The following is a 16,986-nucleotide window of genomic DNA, read 5'->3' as shown; positions in this document are numbered from 1 at the left end:
AACTACCAAAAGGCAAGACAGTAACTTAAGACGCAAAACCTGGCACCTGAACCAAGGTTAACCTTGGCCAGTGATCAGTCATCAGCATCTCAAACCCCATGATACAATGCAGTGAGGACACACCGTTTCTATGGTATTCTTTCCCCAAATGCACCACCTCATTCTAACCATGAGAAAACATCATACAAATCCAAACTGAGAGGTGTTCTATCACATAAATGCCCAGCACGCTTCAGAACTGCCAAGGTCCTAAAGGATGAGGAGGACAGACTGTGGAAACTGTCCCAACCTAGAGAAGATGGGGAGACACAGCAACTCACTGCAAAGTGAGGTCCTGGACCTTGGAGCTAGAAAAGGACACCAGTGAGAACACTAAAGAGATGCCTAAGATCTGTAGCCTAGTGGCTGCGCTGTACCCATGGCGATGCCTGCTTTTGGTTACCGCACCAGGGGAAGTGGTGGGAGAGGTTTAAGGGAATTCTGTGCTATTTTTGCAACTGTTTTGTCAGTCCAAAATTAGCTAGAAATAATAGTTTTTTAAAAATGACTGTAAGGAACAACATGTTTTAGATAATGTAGGTTTTGCTATAAAAACTGTAAAGTTTCCCTCTCTTGTATTAAATGCATAAGCAAAACACTACCAACCACACCAATCAACACAAAGACAAAAACAAAACTACGAGAAATAATAACTAAGATTCACGGACTATGTTATTAGGTGTCAAACACTGTGCAGAGCACCTTGCCTGCATAAGCCCGTTTCAACCTCACAACACACCTATGAGGAAGGTAATGGCATCATCAACAATTTAGAGAGAAGCAAACAAAGAGATCCTATAACTTGTCCAAGGACCTGGATAAAAATCTAAGAGCTGGGATTTAAGCTCAGCAAATCACGGCCATGCCACATAACCAGGACACGATTCTACCATCCGAAATAAAACACACATACTTGTAGTCAATCTCTTAGTAACAGTGGTAAGCAAGAGAAAAGTAATTTCCATAATAATAAACAACCTGCCCATGAAGCCATTCTCCTCCATACACCTGTGATTCAGACCCCTGCATGCTTATGACTGCTGACAGATGGAAATTTAAAGATGCTGCAAAAGCAGGAAAAGTGTTGCTATCAAAAGGAAGTGGATGTCACGCTGAATTCCATCTTCGCTCTTTTTAAGGGTCACCAAATCTGGTGTTCTCATTAAGGAGCGGGATGAGGAAGCACTCCATCAAAAACAGCGCTAACAAAAAGTGTAGCAAAGAACTTGTTTTCATCGTCCATTGTTTTGACAGAGCTCTGGGGGAAAAAAAAAATCATCTAGGTTCCACAAATAGTTTGTGAAATTTCAAACGGGTGCTTGGTGCTTTAGCATGTGGTACTTTTCCAAGGAAAGACATTATATAAATCCAGCAAGACGGTGTGTTGAGAAAAACCTGCTCCACATTCTCGCTGTGACCTTCAGCTCCTCAGCCTGTCCAATTTTCCTAGGCCGTAACTCAAATTAGCGTCCCCAGGAGTTGCGGTGGTCTCAGGGAAGAAGAACTGCGTGGTGCGGGGAAGAGGGATGGTCCTTCCACAACGAGGGGTGGCAGGTATCCAGACCAATAATATAATCAACTATCACACAAGGACCCATTCATCAATTTCACCAGCAAAGTTTCGGAGAGTCACTCCTCATCGTTTATTCTTTGTGCTTTTTGAATTCTGCAACCATGGGAATGTATTCAGGAAACACAGTGCTTGCAAGAAAACACAGTTCCTTAAAAGCAATTAATTAATTAATTGCCCTCTGATCCAGCAACTCCCTAATTACTATGTTTATTCTGTAAGTATACCCACACATGTGCTAAATTACATGCAAACTGACTCACTGTATCACTGTGATAACACAAAGCTGGAAACAACGTAAATGCCTCAGCTAGGAATTGGTAAAATAAATTATGTGCAATCTACACAAATGAAAAATGATACATTAAGGGGGAAAAAAAAACAAGGTACCTTAAAGCACGCACAGATGTTACCTATTTGTGTTTTAAAAGAGGGGATATACACACACACAGTTCTCTGTAAATGCAGTAAGAAAATCTCTGAGAAACTAATGACATCAGTTCTATCTGCATACAGGAAATGAGCATCAGAGGGCAGGGCAGAGGAGAGATCGTCTTATGTCCTTTCACATCTCTTAAATTGCAAACCATGTGAACCTATTAAATAATTCTCCAGAATTAAAAAAAAAAAAAAAAAAAGTTTCCTTTGTTCTCCACAATGCCCAGGCCAGATCCTCAGATCCTGCTCTTCCGCCTCCAGGCCACTCTTTCCCTGGACTCACCCCTCAGCAGGGCCTCTCTGTTGCCCGGCAGCTAAGCCTTGCTGGGGGAAATGACCAGATCCTTGTGCTGTACTGTATGGCGGATCCAAATACCTGCCACCCCCACACCCGAGGCAAGATTACACGTACCGCCACCTGACCACTACCTGGCCATGAAACCTGCCTTGTCCAATGAAACGTGAGCAGAAGTGCCATTTCCAGTCACAAGTTCTAAAACCTAAGCCATCTCTTGATCCTGCCATGTACCCCAAGACTCCCAGGCCCCATCTTGGGTCATCTCCCATCCTGGATCATCAACCCAAGAAGACCACAGAGTAGGACAAAGAAATAAACCTTTAGGAGATAATACAGCTTCTTTTGCCTAGAGGCCCCCATGTGCTGTTGTCCTTTCTCTGCTGCTGTCTGTTCCCTTTCACTTACCTGGCCCTAGCTCCCCATGGAGATCACCCAGGGACCTTTTAAGAAATACCTGGGGCGCCCGGGTGGTTCAGTGGGTTAAGCCTCTGCCTTCGGCTCAGGTCATGATCCCAGGGTCCTGGGATCAAGCTCCGCATTGGGCTCTCTGCTCAGCAGAGAGCCTGCTTCCCTTCCTCTCTCTCTGCCTGCCTCTCTGCCTACTTGTGATCTCTCTCTCTGTCAAATAAATAAATAAAAATCTTAAAAAAATAAAAAATCCTAAGAATAATGTAATGACAACTTAAAAAAAAAAAAATACCTATGTCTGGGCCACAGCCTAAATCCATTATTGATTTGGGCAAAAGAAGCTGTATTATCTCTTCTGTAAGATGAAAAACAGAACTAATCTGTGGGGTTAGAAGCCAGAATGAGAGATATCCTTGTGTGTTCCCCAGGAAGCAGGAAGAGAGGGCAGGAGACCAGAAGGGGACACAGAGGACTTCTGAGGCGCTGGTAATGTTCTCTTCTGCTTCTTGATCTGGGTGCTGGTTACACGTGTGTATTCACGTGAGAAAGTGTATCAAGCTGTACAATTATGATCTAAGTACTCTGTGATATAAGGTTCATAGTTCTATAAAAATCTACATTAAAAAGGGAAGGACAGCCTGCAGTGACTCTCATCCTTGACCACTGACGTATCATTCTTCACCCTCCAAGCCACGGCTGTAAAACACACTTTGACCTCACCTTGTCTCTCCACTCTTGCTGAGTCCCAAACACTTCTCACACCCCAGTGTCTCTGCCACAATATTTCCTGGATAAGAACGTCTTCTTGGCCAGCTCCCACTGTCATTCAAAGTCTACTTCAAATGCCATTTCTTTTACAAAGCCTTTCCTGATCCTTCTGTCCACTTCTGTCCACACTAGACCATGGCTTGCCTCGTAACAAGGGCTCCTTCCAGAGCACCATGAAATTCTTTGGTAGTCTATTTTTATTTACAACTAGAGCAGTATTGACTCATTTCACCCTCCTCTTCAACTGTAACTAGTTGAGGACAAAAACCAGGCATTATACCTCTTTGAGTCCCCACTGTTCTTTCAGAGTATGGCTATTCAATCATTATTTTGGAATTATAATAAATCAAAGACAACTGTTACTTCTATGGTCACCGATCACAAGAGCCAAAAGCTGAATAAAAAGTATCTAGTTGGGTTGAATATATTCTGACAGAAGATCTTTAAAAAGCAAATTACAGTAAAGAGAGTTCTCAAACTATAAACCCCTTCCATCCAGGGCGCCTGGGTGGCTCAGTGGGTTAAAGCCTCTGCCTTCGGCTCGGGTCATGATCCCAGCGACCTGGGATCGAGCCCCACATTGGGCTCCCTGCTCAGTGAGGAGCCTGCTTTCCCCCGCCCTCTCTCTCTGCCTCCCTCTCCACCTAGTTGTGATCTCTGTCAAAAAAAAAAAAAAAAAAAAAAAGAAAAGAAAAGAAAAGAAAAAAAAACCCTTCCATCCAAATTTAAGTGCAAAGACACATATGAGCATATACTCACTTGTGGGATCTGTGTGCTTTTCCCACATCCCGTCTCTCCAACAATCACCACTGTCTGATAGTTTTCTACCAAGTATAATATATGATTCCTAAGCTGAAAAATAGAAACATACATTGTAAAGAGCCATACATTTTCTTAAAAGACCTAAACAAAGATATTTAAACATTATAAATTTCAAATGAGTTGTTTGAGCTTTTTGCCAAAGGAAAGTAAATCTTAAAAAGAACTATCAAATTAGATTCCCAGTTTGCAGTGCTGGTGACCATATAAGCTGAAACAAGTGCAACTGAGAGCAGTAACTTAACAAAGTATGCAATGCAGATACCCTTTGACTCAAGATTTTTCACTTACAAGAAGTTATACTACACATACTAACACTACATATGAACGAAGAGGTATATATACAAGCATACTCACTGAAGTGTTTTTTGTAATAGCCAAAAATTCAGTCTAAATGTTCATCAACAGGGTTAAATTAGTTATGAAACACTCCAACAATGGAATATCCTTGGGTGCTAAAAAGAACAAATGTCTACTGGAAACAAAATGAGGGTTGCTGGAGGGGAGGGGTGTAGGCGGATGGGGTAACTGGGTGATGGACATTAAGGAGGGCATGTGATGTAAGGAGCACTGGGTGTTATATAAGACTGATGAATCACTGAACTCTACCTCTGAAACTAGTAATACACCATATGTTAATTAACTGAATTAAAAAAAAAAAAGGGGGGCGCCTGGGTGGCTTAGTGGATTAAGCCTCTGCCTTCAGCTCAGGTCATAATCTCAGGGTCCTAGGATCAAGCCCTACATTGGGCTCTCCACTCAGCAGGGAACCTGCTTCCCCCCACCCCCCGCCTCTCTGCCTACTTGTGATCTCTGTCTGTTAAATAAATAAATAAAAATCTTTAAAAATAAATAAAAATAAATAAATTTTTAAAAAGAACAAATGTTTATTTGCACTGATAAGGAATGGCCAACAAGATATGTTAAGGGAGCAACTCAAGGTGCAAAACAGTATAAATAATACTCTACTATTTTTGTTTTTAAAGAAAGGATACATACATGCTATGTACAAGCTATCCTGGCAGGAAATAATACCAAACAAAAAACTGGTCATTGTGTCATCTCCAGCAGCAGAAGAGGGCGGCCAGGGAGCAAGGGTGTGAAGGAGAGCTTTACATTTCCTACAAGTTATACATTACCTAGTTACAAATTCTTCCACTTATTAACTGAGGGGGAAAAAAAGACAAAAAGAATATGCTTTCACTTCTACCTCTAAATCCAAGCTCGTGATAAAGCTACACCTGTATTTCAACTGAGCCTTTCTTTACCCATTCACTGTGAGCAGAAAACAGAAGAGATGATTCCAACATCCTATCTACTTAGCCTCTGAGTGTGTTTTTGTACCCACATGTGCTGAGAGACATACCTGACAGCCTGGAAATTCATGAAGGTATTCCGTAAATACCTGGTCTGGAATGCCGAGAACCCTGCCGAGACCCCCACCCTTACTGCCCGGCCCATCTGACTGGGCCCCGACGACGCAGCTGCACTGGGAGAGTGAACACGCTGCCTAACTGCCTCACGAAAGTACTGGCTGCTTGGGGTTTTTTAATTTGGCATTATTTGAGGTCCAAATATCTAGCTCTCACATTTTAGTGTGAAATCGTCTTACGATATTTGTTAAAAATGAAGATTCCTAGCCCTACTCCGAGGGTTTCTGACTCAGAAGGAGTAGGGTGGAGCCCAGGAATCTGCATTTCTCAAGCATACACAGCAGATCCTGTTACAGGTGGTTTCTCTTGATTAGTCTAAACGTTTTTTTGTCAGTTGCCTGGACTTGGGGATTGCTTTCATTTTGGGTAGGGGAAGGCGAAAGGTTTGGGATCTTGGCAGGTACTCTGTGAATGGTAGATCCAACCAGTGGGTGGGCGGATGGATAGATGGATGGATGGTGCACGGTCAAGGAAAACTTGGAAGACAATCTGAATACAAAAAGAAACAGACAAGGCATTCCAGGAAAGGGAAATAACATAAGAAAAAGGAAAAAGATGGAAACAAGCAAACTATACAAACTCTATTCCAGGGGCATTATCAAGAGCCCACAAAAGGCTCGAGGTGTGGTTGGGAAATGAGTTACAAGACAGGTAGTCCCGGCTCCCCTAGCAGAGCTAGAGTCTGGACCTTCCCTGAGCTGTCAGTGCCTTACTGGATGAGACCGAGCTGGAGAAAACTAAAGGCCGTAACTCACACTTCACATACTAGATAAGATGGGCTGCACATGGAGAAGGCCCAACGTGTGACATTCGAGAGAGACATGACCAGATTTCCAGTCTGGAGACTGCAAAAATGACAGCAGCACCCACGGGCGAAAGGAGAGAAATGCACAAGGGCTGGTGCGGAGGAGGGGACAGAGCTTCAGGGAGGGGGCGTGTAAGGGAGTGAGAGGACCACCTCGCATAGCAGTGATCGGGCCCCAGCAAGACCACCACCCTATAGAAGGCGGTTGAGAAGGCTGCCTTGTAATGGCAGCAGGGAAAAGGGAGTAACTTTAAATTTATTGCCCCTTATAGTTTCAATTTGTGTTTTTAAAGCTACTTTTAGTTTTAATGGGGGAGGGGTTGGTGAATGGGTCCCTTTTACCCTTTTCATCTTCTAGATTTATCTTTAACATCTCATGAGAACCTAACTATGCTTAACTTCTGTTTTGCTTTTTACCAATAACCCATAAAATTTTAATTTCCATTAATATGTTAAACCTTGATTACTTTTTCATTTGTTTTATTTATAGTTTCTTGTAAGTTCAGTTGGAGGATGAAGAACACTCAAGAAAAGTCCCAAATTAAATACTTGGTAAACAATAATTATCTGTGTACTTGAACACTCACAATATGTCAGCGACCTTGCTAAATGCTTGTGTGGATTATCTCATCTGGGCCTCATAATGATCCTGTGAGGGAGGGGCTATTAGTCCCATATTACAGATACCAACACAGAAGCTCAGATGGTGTTTTGTGCTCTGAGAACAGCACAAAAACAAGGAAGCTTGGGTTTGAGCTCTAAAGTCTAGCTCCAGAATCCTGATACCACCACAGCTCAAACTGCATCCCTCAACAGTGAGGCAGCAACAGTGAACTATAATCTTATCTCCTGAGGGGCAAACTGGTTTACCTTCACATATATTGAATACAGTTAATCAACTGAGAGAGAAACCCAGAAAGGTCAGTGAGTGACTAAAATGTTCGGGACCACATAAAACTCTAATCTAGGTGACTTGGCTAAGTTAAGAAGGATTCTGTTTCAAATCAATTTGGAGAAAGCCCATATTAAGAGAAGAGGAATGATTAACACCATCTAGACAAAGGGACACCCTTAGTGTGAGAACTTAGCTTTCCCCCAGCACTGTACAGAAGAAGACAGCGAGCCATGGGTGCTGGTGGCCACACCTACTGGTGTCATTCCAGGGGCATCACGTGAGGCTTCAAGAGCGCATCACCCTTCCTCGGGAGCTATACGAAGAAAACATTCTTCAGCTCTATCTAAATGGCCCTTGTTCTACGGCTCCCTTGCTGATTACAGTCTGGCTTCCCATATGGTCTTGGCAACAGGAAGAAAGCGAGCCCATGGACCACGTGTGTCTGCACTGGAGAACTATGGCTATAAACAAACGTATTCTGAATTCTAGCTTATGCTTTGGTCTCTTACAAAATGAACATACGTCCATTTTGTGGGTCTCTTACAAAATGAACATACGTCCATTTTGTGAGACCAATAAAATCAAGGGCCGGATGTGCACACAGTACATAATATCCACCCAAATCCCGTCACTGTGTCAGTGGGAGGTAACTTCTTCCTTAGAAACCTCCTCATATATCCAGTGAGTCTTGTTTAAAGAAATTCGCCTTTAAAAAGAAAGCTAACAGGGCGCCTGGGTAGTCAGTGGGTTAAGCTGCTGCCTTCGGCTCAGGTCATGATCTCAGGGTCCTGGGATCGAGTCCCGCATCAGGCTCTCTGCTCGGCGGGGAGCCTGCTTCCTCCTCTCTCTCTGCCTGCCACTCTGCCTACTTGTGATCTCTGTCTGTCAAATAAATAAATAAAATCTTTAAAAAAAAAAAAAAGAAAGCTAACATTGGCCACAGGCTAGTAATCTGTTGAAGATGGAGGCACAGCAGTTCATCGTTCTGTTTTCTCTACTCTTCTATATGGCTGAATTTATCCATAACTGAAATCAAAGAAGGGGGAAAAGAATGGCGTTCCATCTCTTCGAGTTTTTCATTTTGTAACAATATCTAACCAAAAAAAAAAAAATTAAGGACTTTCAAGGTTTATATGGTTAAGTAACACAAACGTATTCTGAGCTTCATCCTCTCAGATGAGGGTGGCTCGGAGCTCACTGTGTCCTACAGAATCGCTGAGAGGGAGAGGACATGATTCACTGCGGTACCAAGTCTGAGGCCACCGCACACTGCTTCGGGCCAACCGACTGCGCATGCTTATTCAGTGTACCTTGAACACGGGCAGCTTCTGCCTCTGCTGCTCGATAGAAAGGGCAGCGTAGGGATTGTAGACGACGGTTGTTGCAGAGTTTTCAGCTAGACTCTGTCTCTCCTCAGAGATGCTGACACCTGGTCCCTCGGTACCTGTAAGAGAAATGCTTTTTTCAGATTCTCTGATGCAACCAATGGACAGAAAAATGTGCAGATGTTACAAATTCAAAGGCAAAGATACAACACAAGCAATGCATTTGACCTCAAACTACTAGAAGATACTCAACTTTAACTTCAGGAGAGCATCTAGGAAGGACTGAGAGAATACAAAAATCTTCCCTAAAAAGCTTCACCGAAGCATCAAGAACCGAGAGGAGAGTCCCACTGGGCTCCAACTTGGCCACACATAACTGTATTCCAGAAGACAATGTTTTCCGGTCACTACCAATTACTACTCATACAAGCGACAGAAACCCAGTGGGAACTGGCTGAGGCGCAGGGAGAGGGCTGCTGCTGCAGGGGCGGGTGGCAAGGACGAGGGACAACAGGAACCAGGTACGCAAATGCTGCCGGGACTTGCTCCTTCTCTCATCTTAGCGCCTCTCCACCAGCTCCTTTCGATCCCTCAACTTGGCTTCTTGGGTCGGAGCTGGAACCAAGGCCACTCAGGCTCACAATTCCGGGCCATCCACTCACTCACTCCACAAAGACTGAAGTGCAGGAGATACCACAGGGAACACTCCCGATGCTAGGCCCTACCCTTGAGCAGCTTACTTGCTTCTTTTACTCCTCCTCCCAGAACACAGCTTCGTCAGGAGGTGGTAACACATGCTAAAGAGAAAGTAAAAGACTCAGCGAGGTAGGGCTGGGAGTCCCTGGTGTGTGGGGTCTGGAAGCCGGGGGAGGGTCCTCTTCCCCCAGCGCAGGTCCAATACCCAGCCTGATCCAACCAACCATGGCCAGTGGTGTGGGATGCAGGAGACAGCCGCCCCCCCCTTTTTTTCATTTATTTATTTTCAGCGTAACAGTATTCATTATTTTTGCACCACACCCAGTGCTCCATGCAATCCATGCCCTCTATAATACCCACCACCTGGTACCCTGACCCCCCCCCCCCCCGGCCACTTCAAACCCCTCAGATTGTTTTTCAGAGTCCATAGTCTCTCATGATTCACCTCCCCTTCCAATTTACCCCAAACCCCTTCTCTCTAACTCCCCATGTCCTCCATGCTTTTTGTTATGCTCCACAAATAAGTGAAACCATATGATAATTAACTCTCTCTGCTTGACTTATTTTACTCAGCATAATCTCTTCCAGTCCCATCCATGTTGCTACAAAAGTTGGGTATTCGTCCTTTCTGATGGAGGCATAATATTCCATAGTGTCTATGGACCACATCTTCCTTATCCATTCGTCCATTGAAGGGTATCTTGGTTCTTTTCACAGTTTGGCGACCGTGGCCATTGCTGCTATAAACATTGGGGTACAGATGGCCCTTCTTTTCACTACATCTGTATCTTTGGGGTAAATACCCAGGAGTGCAATGGCAGGGTCATAAGGAAGTTCTATTTTTAATTTCTTGAGGAATTTCCACACTGTTCTCCAAAGAAGCAGCCCCCATTTTGAACCACAGACCTGGAGTGGTTGGGTGTGAAGTACCATTCCAAGAAACCAGTGCCGAGCAGATTAAATGACAGCTTTCCACGATGGCTGCTTGGTAAGAACAATGACAAACTGGTGCTCAGGATGGTGAAAAATGGCCATATCCCATCATGTAAAACTTTTATAGATACCATGGATTTTAGCCTTTGAAGGAAAATGCCTTAAGAGGAACATGGGTTCAATTTTTATGGTCAGTTTCCAGAACTTTTCATGCCGATTTGTGTGTGTACCCCTTGGACAGAACTCAAGAGTAGTAAGTGACACAGGGTTTGGAATTCAATGCGACACAGGAAGCTATTTTCAAAGGCTAGAGTTTTGAGCACTGGGATGGAATGCCTCTGTGAATCATAAAAACCCTGCCTGGAAGATCAAACATGGGCGCACTACAGGGGTGATTATCCAAAACCATCATCTCCCAGGACTTCTGAACTCAAGAGTCTGATGCCATGTGAAAGCACCTTTGTCCCAGTAACTTATTTTGACATTTTTTTTGCAGGTCCCAAATCCCCTCAACAATCTAATAAAAGCTATGGACTCCCTCTCCTGAAAAATACACCTGAATGTAACGTATCGGGATAGAAAATGCTCATGGTCCATAAACCCCCTAGAGCTAAGTTTAGAGTCACTGTCACAGATCTCTAATCCCTTCTTCATTTATTTCTAGGAACACAGTTGTGTTCCAGAGGTCCAAGATTGCCAAAAATCGTGTAAGTGGGGCACGGCCGTATTGTTTTTGCCAAAACGCTGACCTTCCTTTCAACAAGATAAAAGATAGAACAGGACCTGGAACAAAGCCTGTGTTCAAAGAGGCAGGTTTCCCTTCTTCCCTTATTATCGCCACATCTAAATAACTTCTTATAACCCTTCCCCAAGAAAACTACTGCAAAGAATACCTCATCCTCATCCACTGCTTTTGTCGCAAATTCCCTCCTTTTTAAAACACGTTTTAAACCTTTCCAGGCTGTCTTAAAGCCATGTTAGCATCACTCCTGCCAGGAGTCTTCCCTGCTCCCACACCAGGGTTTAAATGACCCAAGGGTCTTCTTCACTACCCCTCCCTGGCTCTCCCCTACAGCTAAGTCCTCCTCAGTGTGTATATATATATATATATAAAGATAGATAGATAGATAGATATAGATATAGATATATAGATATCTTTTTTTTTAATTTATTTATTTGACAGACAGATCACAAGTGGGCCAAGAGGCAGGCAGAGACAGAGAGGGGGGAAGCAGGCTCCTGAGGAGAGAGCCTGATGCGGGGCTCAATCCCAGAACCCTGGGATCATGACCTGAGCTGAAGGCAGGGGCTTTAACCCACTGAGCCACCCAGGCGCCCCCTCCTCAGTATATTCTGTCATGAGATGTTTTACAAGAGCTACTGTCAATCAATAAGGAGTGTGTCTCCTCCTCACAAAAGACTTCATTCAGCCAAGTGAGGACTGCCTCCCCTCTATGTACATCCCACAGTCCATTCTGATGACCTATGGCTGCCTTTCCCTCAGGAGCATTCTCTATACTTAAGGGAGTAACAAGTTCGTAATCCTGCAAAGCACAAATGCCTTCATTTCCCCATCTACAAAACAAGGCTGGAAACAGCAGCCCCCAACCACCCCCACAGAGCATTCCCTCACCTTTCAATTTTTTCAATTCAGTTTTTCAATTTGAGTGATGCCCCATTAGTGGGTTATGGAATGAATGTAGAGGGGTCACAAATAGCATTTTTTTAAAAAATAATGAACTAGAAACAGAACAGCGTTATCTCTTGCTTTACCCCAAAATTATAGCCTATCACTCAACACCATCTCGCTACTCAATTACTTTGGTTTTTTGGACATTCCTGAGGCATGCACACATCCCACTTTGCCTTGGTCATGCTGCACCCTTTGCCCAGAGCTCCATACTCCTACCTTTCCGAGGAACAAACCTTATTTGTGTTTCACTGTTCACCTCAAAAATATCACTATCTTTATGAAGTATTTCTTATCCACACATTGAATTTTTCCCTCTCTTCTATGCCTCTGTGTAATTAAAAAATAGTTACCATGTACCTAGTACTAAGAGCTTTACATGCATTCTCATTTAATCCTCAAAACAATCCTTTGGGTAGGTGCTGTTATGCCCAATTTACAGATAAGGTCACTGAGACTGCGCACTTAAGTGAGTTTGCCAAGTCAGCAGGTTAGCAAGTGGCAGTCAAGGATTGCTTTACAGTCTGACTCATAGAACTTATCTCCCTTACCACCACTTCTTTCTGCCTCACTTTAATACCTCTTCTAAAGGATATCTAACTTCACATCATAACTTGAGAGAGAGAATAAATCTTGAGAGCAGAGCAGCGGTCTGGTCATCTGTATTTGCCTCCTGATCACTCAGTTAGGCGTTCAGTACATATACCCTCAACAAAGGAACTAAAAAACGGAACAGAACTCTTCCAGCAATCCCACGTTCTTTAGCCAAAACAGTATTCTGTTCTGAATTGCGACAATTCATTCACGCCTTTATTATACTTAATGCTTTGGCCCGTTATTAAAGGCTTGAGTAAATAAAATAGAAGGTATCTCATTACCTAATGCAATCTTAGTTCTGGCTGAAAATAAAATTCAGGACAGATAACTGGCTAATGATTTGAAATGCTGAATAAAACTGTCACTAAGGGACAAACTACAGATTTTTTTTTTTTTTAAGATTTTGTTTATTTATTTGGCAGACAGATATCACATGTAGGCAGAGAGACAGGCAGAGAGAGAGGAGGAAGCAGGCTCCCTACTGAGCAGAGAGCCCGACGCAGGGCTTGATCCCAGGACCCTGAGATTCGTGACCTGAGCCGAAGGCAGAGGCTTAAACCACTGAGCCACCCAGGCGCCCCCAAACTACAGATTTTTAAAAAGAATTAACATCCCTTGCTTGGTCTTATCTCCCACATCACATATATGCATGGTTAGCATCTCAGGGCACCACTCTAAAATACCCTTTAAAAGCTTTCCCTGTATTACCTTCTCCATCTCATTTCATTTTTGCTGCAATATACTTTGCACACCCACACCTGCAGAGGGGCAAGTGGTGGAAAAAGGCAAGCTGGTTAACTGATAAAAAAAACTTCTGTTTTTCACAAGAAACTGATGGAAGGAGGAAGGCATCTAGCAGGATCTGGCAAGTACACAGTCAATAAAATCCTGAAGAATAAGGAAACGAAAACGCATCAGGCAAAGCATTTTGTGACTCACGTTCCTGTTTGCCTGAGAGAGGGAAAGTGGGTGACAGCCAATACAAAGGAGGGCAGTCACTTTCTGGTAGGCACTCAAGATGGGCAAGGATTACCCTAAAACAAAATAAGGCACTTTCCCTTTTCTATAAACACTTACTCTGGGTCAGACAAGGCACCGTGCTCGTCAGTCAAGCCCACAGGATAGTTATTACTCCACCCATTTCACAGGAGGAGGCTAGGACTCAGAAAAATTAAGTGACTTGCCCAAAGAACTCTGCTACTACAGGGCACAGCCGAGAAGTCGAACCCAGGTAACCCAACTCCACACTTGAGCTCCTAAGCCCTCAGCAGCACGGCTCGCCCGGCCACAGCGCAGCCCCGGGCGGTAACAGGACACGCGTGGGCGGGCGTTCCAGCGCTTCCCCAGCGTTGGGCAAGACAGGCATCACGCGTGGGGAAAACGAGGCCCGGGGAAGCTGAGACTCTAACAAGGTCACACAGAGAGTTTCTGCCCAGGCTGGGGGCGGACGCCCGAATCTGTCGGGACCACGGTGGGCGCCCGAGCCGCAGAGCCTACCAGCTCTGAGGCGGCGGTGGCCAGCCCGCCGAGGTCAGGCCTGCGAGCAGGTCCGTAGGCTCCAGGGCGCCGGCTGCGGGGCCAAGATCAAAGTCAGGCCGCCGCATCTGCCCAGCGTTTCTCCAAGGGCCTTACCCGGTCGCCAGAACTTCACCGGTCCCACGGGCGCAGCCATGCTGGGGTGAAAGGTCACGAGGTTGACTCCACCCCTCCGTTGCGCGTGAGCCCCCGGAGGGGCTGGGGGGCGTGGCTCGCGGGGAGCCTAGGCCCCTGCGGTTCCGGCGGAGTTACGGCCACGCCCCCGTGGTCTCCACCGCCCCCCCCATCACGTGACCTACGGCAGGTTTCCAGGAGCGCTCCCGCTCGGCCCGCTGACCCACGTGACCGGCCCCGCCATATTGGGGAAAAGGGAGTGGTTCTCTGACTATTTTAGTGTGGTGTGTGAGGGTTCGAGCTGGTCTTTCCAGCAGCATGGCCCGGGCAGGTTGGCGGCCACGCGGAGATGATGCATCCCAAATGAATTGCTAAATACTGATTATGTTACAAGCTGCACCAGCTTGACCGTTTCTCTTTCAGTCTTCTCCATATTAAGAGCAGCTGCCTCCAATAAATAATTGTTGGGAGCCCACTGTATGCCCGGGTGCTGCAGTTTCGGCCCCTAGTGCAGCGTCTGTCCAAGGTGGGGGTGACGTTGGACAGTAAGTGAATAAATGCTCAAGAAACAGTAGTATTTATTATCACCGGTGAATAAAACAATGGTAAGTGGTATGGAAATCGGGGAGAGGGGTTGGAATAAGAGTCTAAGAAATGGGTAGATCAGTTAGGCTAGGGCACTAACCCAGTGTTTCCTCCAGTCTGACTGCTTTTAGGATTCCAGTTGCTTGTTAAAAATATAGATTCTAAGCCTGGATCCAATCCTGAGTGAGAATCTCCAGGGGTGTGGCCTGGGACCCTGCATTTTAGGAAGCCGCTCAGATGGTTCTTCCAATCAAGGAGCTAGAGAAAATTCCACTAATCCCAAAAAGAGGAAATGTTTTATGGGTAGGCCCCTAACTGGAAGGGAGAGGCTTCAGAATTTACGCGTTTTTAGAGCTGGTGACGAAAATTCTGCATTCGTTGTAAGAAATGGCATACCCTGGAAAGATCAAGCGCCTTGAAGATAAGGAGAGGGGACTGGGAATCCTGACTTTGCTATTTCGTCAGGCCTAGCTGTCATCTAATCTTAGTTGTAAAATGTGGTCTTCAAAGGTTCTGTTAAATGAGGTAACATGTAAAACACCTAACAGTGTAAGACATAAGCATTCAGTCAATGTTAACTCTCCTTAAGTAGGGCAAATCCACCAGGGGGGAAAAATCAAATTTACAGGGATGCATTCATTTTCCAAATATCCCCCTTTATTTCCATAATAATAAATATAGGGCTCAATACATGATAACCTCTCTGCCAAGAAATCTTCACTCATCTTTAAAATATCTTCATATGGGCCGGCTCTAAGTGTACTCTAAATTCACTGGCTTAAGCATCCCCCCTCTGTACACAAACTCAGAGCCTGTTTGCTCATTTTTGTGGTACCATTTAGTTGAACTATAGTTAATCTGCCTCCGCTATTAACATGGGGAGCTTCTTAAGGACAAATTCACATTCGTACTCAGAGCCCGATACTAAGTACCTGTTGAATAATGTACAGGAAAACACCATGCTTTCTACTTAGTTTTAATTCTGCATGGCACTGATCCTTCCTTGTTTTATCTTATTTTCACTAACAGCTGAAGTATAGAAAATGGGGTTTATACATGAATACAAGGGAAAATGAAATAAATGCCACTTTTTATAATTTCTATATTTTATAAATTACTCTGATTTACGTGAAGAAGTCTTCCTGTTTACAGAGAGATGGTACACTGGCCATGCTCAAATTACTGGATCATAAACTTAAAGTCAGAGGAGACTTCAGTCAACCTCTAGCCTAAATTCCTTGTTTTATGGGAGAAAAAAACTTTGGTTCATGGAGATTAAAAGGACTTGGTCACACTCAATGAGCTAATGTTAGTATCAGAACTGAAACTAGAATTCAGGCTTTCTAATTCCCAAGCCAATGGTTTTCACCCACATAAGCCATTTAAAATCATCAGAGCTTATTTAGCTCTCCTAGACAAGAATTAGTTCATCCGCCTCAGAAAGTTCTCAAAGCCTGACTGTTCCTAATGGGTCATTTTGCTTTCACATTCTTTTATTAGAGAAAACACCTAAGTAATAATCTGGATGCTGATGGTGTGGTTTTATTGTCACAAACTAGGAGTGGTCTTAATAGACTTGTCTTATCCTTCTTAATTAACTATTTTTGGAAAGACTGGCCTTAAATAGCTACTCTAAAATTAAAACGTGTTTCTTGAGATGGCAAGCATAATTTATTTACTTCATTGCCAACAATTCCGTGAAAGTTTGAACATTTTGTTACACAGGGTTATATTTTTCAACTTCTGAATGATAATTGGTATTTCAGAAAGATAATACTCCTCAAAATTTTGTTTCATGAATATGTTAAGTTTTTCTGTGCCTATGGTAAATTGTTCCTTTCTACTTTGAAACATTTCCAGCCCAACCATCTTGGCCATGTTTAGGAGGCATAGGATTTAGGGGTTTTCATCGTTGTACTAGTTAAGGCTTTTATGCAATAAGTGATAGAAAACCCAGAGCATTCTCTCTTATGCAAAAAGTTAATTAATTCAAAAAACCCAAGAGTAGTTCAGGCTTGAGACACAGCTGCAGCGGGT

The 16,986-nt window shown here is 44.1% G+C and overlaps 1 protein-coding gene across 1 annotated transcript in view; it reads right to left on the bottom strand.

Annotated features, from left to right (window-relative positions):
• The window catches only part of DHX35 (DEAH-box helicase 35), a 66,674-nt gene extending 52,176 nt beyond the window's left edge, over positions 1–14,498 (bottom strand). The window contains exons 1-3 of the mRNA XM_082746336.1: positions 14,347–14,498; positions 8,784–8,917; positions 4,281–4,373 (exon numbers count right to left, since the gene is read on the bottom strand). Of these exons, the coding sequence (XP_082602462.1) occupies positions 4,281–4,373; positions 8,784–8,917; positions 14,347–14,386 (267 nt within the window). The 5' untranslated portion in view covers positions 14,387–14,498. The remainder of the gene's footprint in view (positions 1–4,280; positions 4,374–8,783; positions 8,918–14,346) is intronic.
• Positions 14,499–16,986: the final 2,488 nt, after the last annotated feature.

Source organism: Mustela nivalis (assembly GCF_964662115.1).
Source record: "Mustela nivalis genome assembly, chromosome: 8".
Classification (NCBI taxonomy): Eukaryota; Metazoa; Chordata; class Mammalia; order Carnivora; family Mustelidae; genus Mustela; species Mustela nivalis.
This window is presented reverse-complemented; position numbering and strand designations above follow the sequence as displayed.